At 42.0% G+C, this 16,543-nt stretch overlaps 1 protein-coding gene across 1 annotated transcript; it reads right to left on the reverse strand.

The window, feature by feature from the left end:
• Nucleotides 1-244: 244 nt before the first annotated feature.
• On the reverse strand, nucleotides 245-15,216 carry slc17a6b (solute carrier family 17 member 6b). The gene is made up of 12 exons (XM_070961545.1): nucleotides 14,582-15,216; nucleotides 12,783-13,038; nucleotides 11,857-11,975; nucleotides 10,000-10,114; nucleotides 8,401-8,488; nucleotides 8,199-8,285; nucleotides 7,631-7,773; nucleotides 7,356-7,505; nucleotides 6,458-6,590; nucleotides 5,958-6,068; nucleotides 4,279-4,406; nucleotides 245-3,614 (listed from the first exon to the last, which is right to left on the reverse strand). Exons 1-12 carry the CDS (start codon nucleotides 14,653-14,655, stop codon nucleotides 3,273-3,275), a joined length of 1,746 nt encoding a protein of 581 aa, XP_070817646.1. The 5' UTR covers nucleotides 14,656-15,216; the 3' UTR covers nucleotides 245-3,272.
• Nucleotides 15,217-16,543: the final 1,327 nt, after the last annotated feature.

Here is a 16,543-nt window from a genome sequence, read left to right on the forward strand (position 1 = left end):
CTGTCTCCATTACAAAAACACTCTTTTAATTTATTAAAAATTCAATTTCCTAACATTTGCTCAAAATCATAACTGTAGCTTTTTTGGGCCACTAATAATGATCATGTTGTGTACTGTATACATCTGGCAGAGCATTTAGCAGCAGACACCCAGATTTGAAAAAACAATGCCTTCAACACTGTCTGACTGGTTTCATTATTTGATCTCCCTTGTTGTCAATACAAATACTCGAGACACACACAGATTTGTTTTCTTTTTTCTTCTTTCTTTTTTTTTTTACAAAAAGGATTATAGAGTATTTCATTTTGACATCAACAAACCTCTCAATTTACACAGCAACAGAAGCCATAGAATCACACTGTAACTTCAGAGGCACAAAACAGGAAACTTTTAACTACTTCAGGTTGCACATTTGTCATTTTTGAAAACGGAGAATCACCTGTTCAGGTTTCATCCTTAATGTCAATGAGTGTTGTGACAATGAAATCGGGGTCGTCGGGGGGGAAGGAGGAGGTACATGTGGTTAAGTAGGGCGACGGGGGTCCAGCCACTGAGTCAAGAACATGAATCAAACTAAAATGTGAGGAAAGAGAGACAGAGAGAGGGAGGACACAACAGCACACAGTCCACGTGGACCACAGCAAAACAAAAAGAGAAACATGAAGAAGACGAGCGGCTGCTTCTCAGGCGCAGCTCGTTTTATCATTCTCATCTGGTGAGCAGCCCTGACACAAACTCCTTGCACTTCTTTGTTGTCAAAGATGTTTGTGTAGGACTCTATTACTATGTTTTCATACATATATTTCTGTTTTTTTTTCTTTACAAGTGTATATTCTCTACATTTGTTATCACAAAAAACACAGATTTTAAACAAATGCATAAAAAGACAGTTACGTAATGACTGTTTATGACGTTTGACCAGAACTGTTACTATGGGTTTATTGCTTTGTACACTGAGTAATGTTTGGTGCCACCTGCACACTGGGGGTCCGTATGCTGGGACCTCGCTGCTGATGGTCTGTACTCCTTTACAAAAGCTTGACTTGCAGCTAAAACCCAGCTCTGCTCTTCACCTTTGGTTAATTGTGCAAAGAAATTGAAGCATCAGTAACAGTTTCTGAGACAAAGACAAATAAGTTTGAAAGAAAAGGAAACACTAAAAGAAAAAGACAAACTACAAATTTCACTTTGTTCCATGCATAAATACACATCCACACACATCTACATTGTGAAGTGCTGACTTAAGGTCTCCACAGACAAGTGACAAATTAAATAAAATTGGCCCCTTTCAGACCTTGTCAGTGTAAGTGCAGAATGAGGACACAACAGATTCTGGAGGTTTGTTTGTGCTCAGGCGCCTAAAACACTTTTCATTACTAGAATCCTATAAGCAAAGACAGTCATTACATTGTACAGTAATGCATAAAATGTCTCATCTCACCTCCTTTCTGCACTGGAAATGGACAAATGGCAGTTTGTCCAAATTGCACACCTGTGTGATTGCCCCTCGTGCTGCATCATCTCTGTGACCGTAGAGAGAAAGTACCTGTTGTGCTGAGCTTAATGCAAAGTATAGATTTATGTAAACATTCATATACTTGTTCAGAAATATTCAACTTCTCTAATGTTACTTGGAAAACTCTTCTCCCTTTTTAAAGACCCTGAAAACATTATTTTTCTCAACAGGCTTCTCACTTTAAACCAGTGGTTCTCAAATGCACAATAGCATCAGCAAACTACCCCCCCCCCCCCATAAATCATATTAATTCTGCTTTGTTGACATATTTTCCCCTGGTCAGCCACACCCCTCCATACACCCCCAGAGGGTCCCCACCCCCCAGTTTGAGAGTCACTGCTTTAAGCAATGGGATGCTACATGAATGCTCAAATTTCTGCTAAAGTTGGAGCAGTTTTGATTTCTGCTCTTCTCAATGGTTTGAAGTGGGCGGGGTTCAGGTACAAAAAGCTGATATCTCCCTGCAACAATCAGAGTTTAGCTACATTTGAATCTGATGACAGCTTTCAGTCAAATCTGATCAAACACCCACACCACCCCGATGAAGTGTGTGAACTGTCTGAGTGTTAAAACTCTACATAGATTATACATAAAGAAGCTTTTTTTAAAATTTGCTTTTTTAAGTCTGTTTGATACAATAGAGAAATTACTCATGTAAACCATCTAAATATCTATTTTAAATATTCATTTTTTACACTCCCATTAAAAATTATTAGGTTTGCTGCTCTAATATAGTAAGACTCTCATACTGATTTTGGCTAGTCTTCCCAAAATATGTCGTTGCACAAACCCTTCATAAGGACAAGACCAGGAATCTCTCGGTCTAACAAAGTCTAAATTTAACCTATAAACTCTTATGCATCTTTACTCTCTAGTTATCTCTGTCGTATATACGTCAACAATGCATTGGTACAGCTAGACTTCTGTTGGCTTGACTGAAGTGAAATATGACACTGAGCATGGCTTCAGTCCTGCACTCCTGCACTACACTGCTGAGATGTGATGGGTTGCAAAAGCTAAAATCAAACGCTCAACTGCAGTGGTATGGAGTTACAAAATGGTTCACGTGTAGCAAACATCTGACGTTTTTTTACCTTTTATGCAAGTGTAATCAAACACTCATCACAAGTCAATTTGTCACTCGTCAAATCTCTACATCAGGTCACATACATGTACACACACAGAAGCCGGTGATAAGAGAACAAAAGTCATCATATTGTGCATTAAAAGGACACACTACTCTGAGTGCATTCAGGAGAGATACAGTATAATCTAAATCAACAGAGTGTCTAGTTTCTGTTTACGACGCTGTGCAGTGACACATCTATACACTGTAACGGCTGGCTTGTTGGACGTTGTACTGTCACTTTGATGATAAGGGGTCGGTTCTGATGGGCAGCTTCTATGTAACCCTACAGGCTTCAGTGTGCTCAGGAAGCCTCGGCTGATGGCATGAAAATGTTCACATTTATACACAATTGCACTCCAAATAAATATATCTATTATCAATATGCATAATAATACATTTACAGACTGCCAATTTGATATGTGTTACACCTCTATTAATCGAATATCTTTAAATCTTTTACACATTTTAGTGATTTTTACATGGATTTATTTTTAGGATTTGTGCAAACATTACAACAATGGACTGTAGTTTTTCTGGTTTCTCATTTGCTATTTGATATTTTTCATGACTAAACTGATTAACACTCGGGAAAATGAGTCTACACACGTGTCGGTGAATGTGTTTGGTCTAGGAGTATCCCTCATCCCGCCTGTATCCGTAGCCTGCTCCCTGTGCTTCTTCCTGGACGTACTCCTCCGTCTTCTCCCAGCCTGAAGCCCAGCCTCCATTCACCTGTGTGGTTGCACCGTAAGACTTAGCCGGACCTCCAAAGGCACCATAATTTTGAGTGATGTCGCCCGTCTCTTCCGCCAGCTCGTCCTCATCTATGAAGCCACACTTTTCCTCGCTGGTCAGTTCTGGGTCGGCCCATGGCTGTTTTTCTCCCGATGCAAAGATCCCATAGAAGACCACACCCCCATAATGCACCATGGAGGCAATCAGGAACACGTACTGCCACTCCTCTCGAGTCTGAGGAGGAACGGAAAACAAGAAGCTGTTTCTTGCCCCGTAAAGGAAAAGTCTGGACGTTTTTTCCTTATTGTTAAGAGATCTCATGAAAATAACTAAAACCAACAATGAATTGATCCTACTAACAAGTATTTTGTGAGTGTCTGAGACGTGGCTGTCCAAAAACTATAAAAACACATTGCGTTACATGTTCCTCCATTACAGTGAACATACTGTAAACCATCCTGCTGCCACAAAGACTCACTAGCACAGCAAATGTGTATTAATCTGAAGCTGAAATTGTCCCCAACAAATGCACAATGTTTGAGTAATAGGTTTGAATATTTTACCCCATGTGAACATCATATGAAGAGCTGCAACAAGCTGCTGCAGAATATATATGATACATATATACATACTTTCATATGGTGCCACTAATTATTATTATAATGGCAGGAGTCAACTCATTATCTGTTTATACACAGCCTCCAATTATGGATGCTTCACAGGAGGAGTTATAGTTGTTGACAAATACATTAATAAGGGTGTGTGTACATATAGTATACCATGTTTTCGACATTTGCTGCATTTACGTATTTAGCTCTCCATTAAGTCTTATTGCACACACGAACTGGGAGGATCTTTATTACTGCCTTGTTTGGGGCCTGAAGGGAGAGGATCTTACCTTGTTCTTTGTCATAGTGCCAACAATCAGTGGACACACCATCCCAGACAGGGTACCCACACCATTAGAGATGCCCATTAGGATACTGGCATAGCGTGGAGCGATGTCCAGGTGATTTACATTAAAGCCTGATGGAGACAAAAAAGAATATGAAAATATCGTTTTCGTAAATTTTACTTTGTATTTGTGCTTTATGACAAGGCCAAGCAACAGCTGAATCCCAAATTGTTGGAAACATTGACAGCATATATGCAGTAATAAAAGCATCAGAAGCAGGACACAGTTGTAGATAAAAGGGGCACAAATGGTGACCATCTTGTTGCAGAAATAGGCAGCAAGTCGCCACACATCCGCCTCCTCCCCCACTCTGACTGGCTGAATGAGTAAGTGTCCTCGCGAGCTGCCTTACACTGCCTGCCTGGCAAATCCCCGGGGACAGCTAGCACTGAATTATTAAACACTCCAGGAGAGAGCTCAAGAACAACGGCCAAGAAACTGATTTTGCACGCAGTCACAGACCCCTGCATCCTCTGGAACTAAGCATATACATGACAAGATGTCGAATGAGAGGCTGAAGAAAGATGAGGGGTTCATTTTGCCAGTTAAATGTGTTGCAAATAATATCTGAAAGCTGAGGTTTGAAGGAAGCCCTTCAGTATGCAGCTGATATTGATAAAGATTAGTGATGGTATATACATCCTGTATTATCAGGTAACAGCAAACATACTACTGCTGGGATGTTTGTAATTTCAAAATCATCTCAGTGATGTTTTTATAGTATTTCATAATCCCCCAAATCATTACTGTATATCAAAGAGTCTGGAGAGAAAATAAAATCTGACTATCACAGCTTATGTCAGAGTTTTTTTCTTTTACATGCCCTCAGTTTGTACGGCAACCCAAATAGCACAACACAATAATAAACAAGTTACTAAATAAAAAATATATGATCTGTGCTCATCATAGGCATTAGAGGATAAATACCACTCTCATATCTGTATGGTAAATATAAAGCTACAGCTAGGGGACAGTTAGCTTAGCATTACGGCTGGGAGTAGAGGGAAACGGCTAGCTTAAACTGCTCCCAGCCAAGAAACAGCCGGGCACCTATCACCCTGTAAAATCACAACTCCCTATTTTCACACTTTACATTAATGAAATAAACAAGATATGATTCATTAATTCATGATCTTTAGAGGTGCTGCTGCTTTGCGCACAGCTAGCTTTTTCCCTGTTCTCAGCCTTTATGCTCTGCTAGCCACCGCCTGGCTTTAGCTTCGTACAGTTATGAGAGTGGTATCAATCTTCTTATCTAAAGCTCTGCAAGAAAGCAAATGAGCAGTGAACAGTTTCCTGAAAGTGTTCACTGAACTGCACTTTTCAATTTCATTGTTCACTTTTTTTTAACAGAATCCTGACATATTTTCAAAATCATGCAAAGAAACAGTTCAGCAACACTAACTCTTATTGTGAAAGGTATTCAAATCAAATATTCATCCTCTTCAATTGTGCCTTATTAGCCTTCTCATAGACTCCCCAGATCCTGTTGTGAAAGCCGTTCAACATTAGATCCAGTGAAACTACTACTACTACTAAACATCATTTTAACGACAGTACATTAAATCCTAAATTGTACATATATTGTGATTGAGCTTTAAGTGTATTTTACTCGCACTAACCTGATATAGCAAATCCACTGAAGCCCACTGCCAGCACCAGGAAGGAGATGGCCACCCCTTTGCTGTGGGAATATCCTACCACCAGCAGCAATGTGGCCTCCATGCCAAATCCTAACAGAGACAGACAGCAGGCCACACACACACACACACACACACACACACACACACACACACACACACACACACACACAGCGCCCACGGGCTGGTGGTCATCACAGTGCCAATTGAATTAAGCATGATACGTGGTCTGCACTCAATTACGTGCGTGACGGATATGAAATCAATGCACAGTCACAATCAGCGAGTGTGTGTAAGCATTGAGCAGATAGATTTTTTTTTTTTTACAAAAATATAAACACAACCAGCTCTTAAACCCATCTGGCAGCGATGAGCAACCGAACAGAGAGCAGTATGGATCCAACGCCGTGAAAGTAACACCCTGTAGCTGTGCAGAGAGAGGTGTGGAAAATGATATCTCATCCTCGGCTCAGGCTTCTCACCTCCACAGTTCATGATTTTCCTGACAGTGGTAGTTGTCAGGATGTTCTTGCTGCGTAGGTAGTCGGCCAGCTGGCCGCCGATGGGCACGATGATGGTCATCACCAAATGGGGCAGGGCAGACAGTATGCCGACCTACAACCACACACAGAAAATCAACCAAATCAGCTGCAGTATGATTCGTATGTACATGGTCATTCAGTGTCATCACTGACAAATGCATCATTCCCCAAGAGCTCATTTTTGCACTGTGGGATTGTTAGTCAGAAGTAGTGCATTATGGGAATGTTTGAAGACACTATGGGGGATACATATCACAGAAATTAGCTGAATTTCTGAGTGTTAATCTTTTACTAAATAATGACTAAAGATGATTTTTCCTGACCTTAATTTGTGATTGTTGTCGTGAATATTTAATGTCTTAAACCATGAAGGCATGAAATCAAGTTTTTCCAGTATCATGTACAATGTAATGCAGACATGTTGCCATTTGATGCATTAACATAAGTTATTTTACACCTTTTGTTGCATTTACATGTTAATTTTATTTTATCCCAAATTAATCACTTATTCTGTGGTTACTTATTCTCTCACTCTATTGCAGGAAGCCTTTGCCACTTGACCTAAAACAAACATCAGTGTCTAATCTGTGATGACAGTCACTTTGACTTTTTTTATCTTTGTGACCTGATGCCGCCTTGTTATGTAATATATCGGATCATGAAAATGAACCACAGGCCACCAGTTGCACAGACATTGATTCTGATAATGATTCGTTTCAAGAGCAAAGTGTCACAGGCTCAGTTCTGAAACACCAGGGCTGTGAATCCATCATATATTGATCACACAGTTCATGCTCCACGTTTGTCACTTGTCCACTGATCTGTATCTTGAGCTCACCTTGCTTATCTCAAAGCCAAACACTTCCTCAAAGTATGCAGGCTGGCTGATCAGCAGCAGGTAGAAGGTCCAGCTCCTGCAGAAGTTGGCCACAATGATTGCATAGACAGGCATAGAGGTGAAGAACTTCCTCCAGGGGGTCTTGAATTTCTGGAGCAGATTATGATTAAGGATTTAATATTACCAAGGCAAAGGAACGAAGAGTATTGGGTGGAGTGAACTATACTTATTGTCTGTCTGAAGTGTAGATTGTTATCTGGAAGGCATCCCCTCACCTCAGAAGGACCCATTAGCTTGGCACTCTCTCCAATGCTCTCCTCAATGTAGCAGCGCTCCTCGTCAGTGATGGTAGGATGTTCAGCGGGGCTCTCGTAGGAAACGAAGATCCAGAACATATACCAGAGGATGCCGAAACATCCTGCATATCACAGAGAGATTGCATGTCATGACTTTAGACAATTACAGATGGAATACTGCAGTTAATTTTGACCTCAGGAGTAAGTACACAGAGAGTTTGGCAGCCTGATCTTTCCAAAATGCCTGAGAGGAAAAAGACCCAGACAGGAAAGCTTACTGTATTCAGTCCAGAGAGAGAGATGGGGGTTATTTATTGACACACCCAAACATCGGAGGGAGGAAATCAATGCAGTCTGCCTGGATAAATCCATTTGACTTTCACTGGACTCTCTGGGTGTCAAACTCTTAAGGTTTCCACCAAGTTTAAAAACACTTCAGCCAAATATTTTTCAATTGATTTCACCTCAGAATTATATTTCATCTCCCTTTGCACCATGCAATGATACACACACACGCAACATGTAAGCTCTCATCAATGAGTCTTACCATAGACGTAGAACACAGAGGACCAGCCTGAGTACTGAACCAGGATCCCAGCCAGAGGCATGGCTATCACAGCACCAGCATAAGAGCCTGACAGACAGCAAGACAAAGGAGTCAAAGCGTGGAGGGTCAGGCTGCTTAACCGATACATGCAACACGTCAATTCATAAAAGCCAATAGTAGAGAGGGAGAAATAAGCATTTACCACAGAATGAGATGGTGGCCAGACGACTCCTCTCCAGCGGAGGAGCCCACTTACTCCAGATGCCATGACAGGCCGGGTAGGTCACTCCCTAAACATACCACACAGAAACAGTCTGCATTAATCCACGGTGAAGAAACATGCTGAAACTGTCCACAACCGACTGGAACTCCGTGTTCTTTAGCTGCCTATTTTGAGCATTCTGTCTTCCTGATATGAACATATATGGAAATGTATGGATTTAATAAGAGTGGCCGATGAGCTGTCAGCCATTTTTGGCATCCCAGGAGCAAGTAGGGGTTCTCTCAAGCGCAATGATTTAAATCCAACGTATTCATGTGTTAAATATATTCATTTGTACAATTAGCAAATAATAGGCTGCATGCTGCATTAGCTTGCACCCATTTTTGATGGATCTAACGCAGTATTGTTGCAGTCTCAAAAGCCATGTATAAGAAGAAACAAACTATTTTCCACAACCATTGTAATGGCATTGTACTGCTTTACCTTCAAGTTGTATTTGTGGATTATTTCAGTTTAGGATGCCATGTTAATCTAGGAGAAAATACCCTTTTAGATGCAAACATGAAGCAATAGATATCTGATATAATAACTAACAAACATTAACATTTTCACCCTCGTAATTATCATGAACAAACTGCACGAGGCCATGAGCAAAGAGTACTCGATGAGCTGTTCATGGAGCAAAGCGGCCCTGCAGCTATTAAATGTTCATCAGCCACTAATTTGAACAAAGTGTGTTGATGTGAAAATACAATCTGCCTGGACTTTCTTGGGCGGCCAGTGCAGTGCCTCCAGTCTTTAAGAGATGAAATATGAGCTCATAATGTTCAATTGCTTTTATTCATCCTCCGCAAATCTATCACGCAGCCTTTGATAAAGATGTTACGTGATGCTGTTATATGATTGATTGATGCCGTTTGTCCAAAAACACTAAAATCAAATGAAAAAACCATCAGCCAGCATTCCCAGTGATGTACAGTATACACAAACCTCGCCCAACAACAGCTTTATCTCTTCATTTCATAATGTCTCCTATATGCAAGAACTGTAGTATCAGCTTTTTGAATTTTTCACAAGATCAGCAAACAACTTTCATCAACATGCCAAAATTTACTACACAGCAGGCAAATATTTGTGTGTCATGTTTCACTGCAAAGCCAGAGGAATGACTTGCTTCTGCCTGTCAGCATTTTCCTTCTCGTCTCTCTGTGCACCAGCACTTTGCTGTTGCGTTTCCAGGATACAAAATGTGACAGCAAAAATAGGAGCTGCATCCCACAAACATTCAGCTGTAGTGAACTGGATCAATATAGCTCGTCTCCATTTCCTGTGGACGAATATCCCGTACATGTCTTCCTTTTGCTTTCTCATGGAGTAAAATTTGCAGGAAGCCCCTTTGTATAGAGCATTATTGCAAATCCACTGCTGTTTATAGCCACAGTAACAGAAACACAAATCAGCCATAATGCAACCTTTATGTTCTATTAATAGTGGAAATATTACAATCTTACTGAAGGAAAGAGATGTTAAAATACCTTGATACCTTGAGATATACCTTGTAGCATAGCATCCTCTTACCTCCACCAGTCCTTGTAATATCCTCACAAAGATGACACACCCATAATGGACTCGGGCAGCCGAGGGAATGAACATGTTGAGAGTCGAGGTCAGGACAATGGCTGCACCAAATACTCTGAAAATGGTCAAATGTACCTTAAATTAACATTTGACATAGGCCATAGTGACCCACCCACCCAGCCCCCCGAAATTATTTCCACTAAACAGAATGTTAAATAATAGAAAATAGGAAAATATCATAAAACATTATTGATCATGCAGGTTTTTTACACTTTGCACTAAAAATATCCTCGATTCACATTTTACAATGAAAAGGCCGTTTCCGGTCACTTTATTTCCTTGTGGAAAAAGAAGAGAAATCTGTCACATTTCAAACCTCTGAAATGTATTATCATTGCACTCGGCGAGCGCACGCGCCGGCGCTGATCGAACGCTGTGTCCTCCGTGATTGGCCCTGCACCACACGCGCTCTTTTGACGTCAGTGAGCTAAATATTTCAAGCAGCGACGCCCCGTTTAGCAGTCACATCGATGCGTAAGTGTTGCTTGGCAACCGTTTTCACTTCGGAAGGCTACGGAAGTATGATTTTCGTAAAGAGTGACGTTTTAATTTGACGTTGAAACAAGATTTATTGGTAATTATTTTTACAGCATGCGTAGTAGGCCTGTTACTTGCGTATTATGTGTATTAAGCACCCACCTTAGGTGTCTTCTTCGTTTTTGTTGTTAAATGTAGAAAAAACGAAGAAGAACATAAGGGGGGGTTTTGTTTTAGTTTTTTCTATTTTTACCGTGAGGGAGACGCTGAGCAGGTGAACCCGGGCGCAGGGAGGACCAGGCCAGCCGTAAACACCGAGCTATTTCTCATTTCTGTCACGTTCTCCCACCCCTCTCATCTGCAGGCGGGGGGCAAGCCCTAATCCGGTCGAGAGTACTGTTGGGCACGAGACCAATTGATTCGATTACATCCTCGTGTCAATCAACGGCACGAGGAAAATAGAGGTTTAAAAACGGGATGGGCCTACATTAAAATTAGGCTGCAGGTGGATTTATAGCTGCCTCCTCTGACTGCGCTGTATTATTAAGTAGCTAATATTAGGATTTTGTTCGCCTTTTATTTTAAACATTCATTGTCGTAGCGTACAAATATAGGCGTCTAATGTTTGTTTTGTCTTTATACTGGCGTTACTTTTAACTTTTTACAGCGGTGTGCATCAACATTAAATCCATAAAAAGTGCATGCTAATATTATATCGCCTATAGTGTCTGTCTAATATAACCTAATTATGATGGGTGGCGCGTTGGCAGTGTTCATGTGAATTAAAGCCTTTGGCGACAAGACCGGGTCTGGTCTCCATGCCCTGAGAGAGCGACAGATTAGACGCGGCTCCCCCCAGGGAGCTCATTAACAGGTGGCAGAGAGCCCTGACACCGGGAGCTGCAGGCCTGCCAGCCCGGTGCCCTCCCTGCAGCTCTGCATCACTTCAGAGCAGATGACTGTCTGCTGCCTTTATAGTGAGACCCAGCCTGTAACTGTGAATTGTTCATCCGATTCATAATTCAGACAGGACTGACGCCATTTTTTTTTTAAATATCTGCCTTGGATGTGTGTGTGTGGGTTTTTTATTAGCTGAATTTATTCCAGTCCCCGTGTGTTTATTTTCGTTTCCTCCGTATTTTAAAAATAACAAAGAAATAAAACAACAAAGAAAGGGAGTAAGAGGAACGGAGAGTCACGCCAAATTTGCAGTTATTTCGTTTAATAGGCCAGAAAATATTTAAAAAAAAAAACCCATCACACTTCATCTGCCAAATGAATGTGTTGTATCTGTGGTGATTCACGGAGAGAGCCGCCTACCTGTTTGCTGCCAGCCTGGAGGATATGTATCCTCCCGGGATTTGTGTCACGATGTAGCCCCAGAAAAACGATCCGTGAATCAGTCCCACCGTCTCTGGATCCCAGTTGAACTTGGCTTTCTGGTGGATAATACGGACAACAAACCCAGTTAAAAAAGAAAAAGCAACGCTGACTTTGAATTTTCTGATTGGCTTGATCTAAAGCCAGGTCTGATTATTTAAGGCCTGCAACGGTTTATTTCGATCAAATGTCATTGATCTGATCATCGGGATCATTCATCTGTCCTGCACTGTCAAAGGAAAAAGAAGCTGGATGTGTGAAACACAAATAGCCGCGCGTGTTGGATGCACTGTCCCATTATTAGGTTAACATCTGATATAACAAAGATATGCAGCCATTTTTACTCAATATATAGGCTATTGTGAACTCATATATACGTAAAAATGTATGTGCCTTTTAAATCTGCACATGTTGGCACCTTTATGCAAAAAGACGCTGTCCAGGAAAAGACTGAACGACGTCACATTAACGCTAATTGTTCATCTCTTGCATGTGTTGGGCTTTGCACACAGGCTCTGCACAGGTGAATCTGATCTTTGTAAAACTGCATCATATCAATCAAAGAGGTAACTATAAAAGCACTGGCTGACGTTATAAAAAGGCTCGTGTCCATGGCGCGTTAATGATTTTAAATAGGCTTACACACAAATATCCAGTCAAATTTGGAAAAAGACATGATTATTGGGACCGTTCATGGCATAGGGATTGATTTTATGGCCTAAGTAGGCCTTTTCTATTCTGCATCTCATGCGCGGAGGAATTATTTTCTCCTCTTCTTCCTTCCTGTGAAATAAAACCCAGGTGTCTGAGTCGTGAGCAGTCTACGCTGTCTGTACGTCAGAGGCGCGCGGGGCCCGTTGCCACACCTCTTTGATGATGATCTTGCCATTCTGGTGGATGGTGCTGTTGTTGACCATGCCCACTATGGCCACGCCCAGGTTACACCGGATCCCGAAGGAGATGCAGAAGCCCAGGCCGCTCAGGATGGCGATGATGTAGCGGCGGGGCAGACCGCAGCAGTTGCACTCGCACAGCGGGGGCTTCTTCTCCGCGGCCTCCCGGGGCCGCCCGTCCTCCGTCAGCTCGATCACATCCCCGGTTTTCTGTCTCCTCTCCATCGCCCTGCAACAGCCAGATGTGGACAGTGTCTACAGAGTGGCCCCGAGTGAAATAACATCACATGAGGTGGCACACCCTTCAAAGACGTAAAAATCCATTCTATAATGGAAAATATTTTCGAAGAGGCCCATTTTTATTTCTTTTTGGTGTGAATATATCATTATGGACCTGATGCAAAGGAGCATGGGGTGGTTTGTGGACCACCTAGATTTTTTAAATTAATTAATTTATTTATTTAGTCATTACGGTCGGCATCATGCAGTAGGCAAGTCTTGCAGAATCACCTCGATCATCAGCTGAGCGAGCGATGAGGCCTCCGCTCTGTATTCTCTGTATGACACACTAAGGAGCTTCATGTCTGTGAGGTTCAAGTCAGCTGACTCAAGAGAGACGCGAGCAACGAATTAAAATCAAACATTTGCGCTTAAGAAACTAAAATGAGAGGAAAATGAATAAACTTGGCCCGTGGGGCCGAAAAGAGGCGAACATGTCCGTGACTGTACCGCATTGCAGCAGCCCGCTCACTTTCACACTCATTAGCATTCACGGGACCGAGCAGCAGCTCCAGCCTCCAGACACACGTCTGTGGGCATCCCTCAAACTCTTTTTCCTCCCCCTCCACGAAAGTCACATTCAGTCCCCGCGCGCTCTTTGTCCAGATTCAGGGTGTAAAAATGAGAAAAATCCAAACATTTAAATCCCTGTGTTGTGCATACGGATGAAAAACAGCAGAGCCAAATAATTATGACAGAAAAGGAAACGAATACAATGCTGATGAATGGAGAGTGCGCCTGTAGTGAAACCAAAGGCCTGGTTTTTGTTGAGAGAAAATACAGATCAATCGCGTCTTCCTGAAAGACTCATTGAAACCAAACTTCAGCTCATCGTCAGTAAATTTACACATTTTTTTTAACTGGAATTCTTCAGATTTGAAGGAATCGAGAAAGGCAATGCCCCCAAAACAGGCATCAAAGCTGAATTTCCAATCTAAATGTAACTGGAGGTCTGCATTTTAATTTATTCCACCACAGATTGAGAAACAAGCATAACATGAATCCTGTCGGTTTGAACGGGCAAAGTCACTGCTTCCAATTACTATGAGACGCAGGCTGTCATGACGCGCGTGTCACTGTTTTAAAAGATAATATGAGATGAATTACAAATTATGAATGAATCCCCGAAAAATCGCGCGTGGCCTGCACGTCCCGTATAACCTGTCTGCTAATGAGATTCACGCACAGGCCCCGCATCAGGATGGACTGTCTGTGTGTGCACGCTTACACACACACACACACACACACACACACACACACACACACACACACACACACACACACACATCTGATTGCATAATTTTCTTCTCACTTCTAGAGGCGTGACTAGAGATCCCTGCAAGTTGTAAAACAATTTTCGGTGACCTGCAAACCTGCACGCCAACGCGACTCGTGTCTGGTTAAAATCAAGCATGCAAATAATCACACTTCAACGCGCGGAATTAGGCACGCGCCAGTCAAGATGAAAAAAAAAAAAAAAAGCCTGCTCTTACCTGTGCATATGACCCAAGGCCTTCCCCGCAAATTCCTTCACCCCCGCCGTGGCACTCGCCTTCATAGACTCCATATCCAGTTTCTGTGTTTCAGCCTATTTCTCGATATTATTTTTACTGCTTAATCGTCATGTTACGGCGCAGGATGGCCGACTGCTGCGGCTTCAAGGAAAACAACAAACGGAGTTAGAATCAGTCTGAGTCCAGGGAGGCGACGATCCCAAAGAGCGAGTCTAATTTTCACAATGAAAGCGCTGAAGCGCAAACACCCTCGCGTAAGGAAGGGCAATCAAACGAGCTGCGCGCCTTCATCCACCACCAGCTCATCTCCTGCCTGGCGCCCAGTAGCCGCGCCAAGTGCCATCACGACGAAAACAAAAAGGAGTGAAAGTGATGGCCAGCGTCGCAGAGCGAGATGGACCCGTGTCCGCAACAATAGAAAAGAGAGAGAGAGGGGGGAGAGAGAGAGAGAGGGTCTGAATGGAGAAATTAAAAAACAAAAGCTCAAAGTTTAGAAAGCAGAAGTGGGTGTTTGGAGTGGCTTCAATAAATCAAAGAGGGAGTGAGGCTGGATCGTGTCTCCTGTGGAGAGCGCAGGTTCATCTGACGTCGTGTTCAGCACCGAGGTCAGCGACAGCAGCTCCGCGTCCAACATCTGGCCAGCTGCTAGGCTCAAATGCAGGCCAGAGTCAAATGTAACACGCTAATGCATATATATATATAAATAACTATATACATATGTGTGTGTGAGTCTCTTTCATAAAACACCGAGGGGAGAAGAGGAGGAAATGTTTTCGATCCTCCGCTTCATGTCGCAGCCTAAATGGCGGGAGATACAAACACAACTCTATTTTATTTACATGTTTTTATTTGGTGGTTTTTTTTTTATGCTTAAAAGTATTTAAAAACCAAACAAACGAGGGCAGTAAAACCCCACATATGAAAGCTGCAGGTCTCCCGAGGGCGGTGCTATGGAAACCAAATGAGCAGGAGTGGATTTCCCCCCATCACACTCCTCTCCTCCTCTCCTCTCCCCTCCTCAACGCAGGAATCCATCAATAATTTAAGCGTCTCCCATATTTTCCACCACATCTTCCCACAGAGGCAGGAACACGTTTGTGTTTAGAAGTATTGTTTTTTAAAATACACATATATATACATAATCTGATAAATACACTTCTGCAGGATTTGCATACCATATTTAGTCAAATAATAAAAGGCTACAACTCCAAATGCATATAATAAAAACAAGAAAATGATATAATAAGAGAAGTTTAAGATAAATCTCTCAGATGTGTGATTAGAGGACGAAAGGAAAAAGGAGAAAAACGAGCAGTGTCTGTCTTGTCATTTGTTGGTATTGGGCGCCATCTGGTGGACAGTCAGGACACTGCACCCTGCTAACTGATGAGTGTTGAATTCTTTTCATTTTCTTTAAACATACTTGATATGTATTTCGCTAAATCATGATAGCTTAGTTTTTTTTGTCCTTTAAGTCCTTCTCCACTCAAAAAAGTGTGTTGATTAGTGTCAATTCACTCGGATGTCTGACCTTGCGTGCAGAATGATGCATGTGCAGACTTTGGTGCTTGAAGGCTGTTTTTATATTCATCTGTTGGAGGAAAAAGTCTCTCTGTGAGACTGAAGAGGACGTGCGGATACATGGATGATTTAATGAAATCACAACTGGTTTGGCAGCCAATCGTGGTCCTGTATACAACTTACACAAATGTGGCTACTGAAAAACTGAGAATGAACTTTACAGTGAAGTTGGAGGCAGTAGTTAAATAAGGCAGAAGGCATAGATGTCCCTTTAGAAAATGTCAGTATCATATGCATCTCTTTAGACTCTAAACCTTATTGGACACAAATGATTATTTAAAGCTATTTTTTCAGATGTGATCTTTAAGCTGGGGGAATTATATCATGGCTTTTTCTTGACCTTGTTTGTCACATCTGCTG

This window comes from Chaetodon trifascialis, chromosome 1 (genome assembly GCF_039877785.1).
Source record: "Chaetodon trifascialis isolate fChaTrf1 chromosome 1, fChaTrf1.hap1, whole genome shotgun sequence".
In the NCBI taxonomy this organism is placed as follows: Eukaryota; Metazoa; Chordata; class Actinopteri; order Chaetodontiformes; family Chaetodontidae; genus Chaetodon; species Chaetodon trifascialis.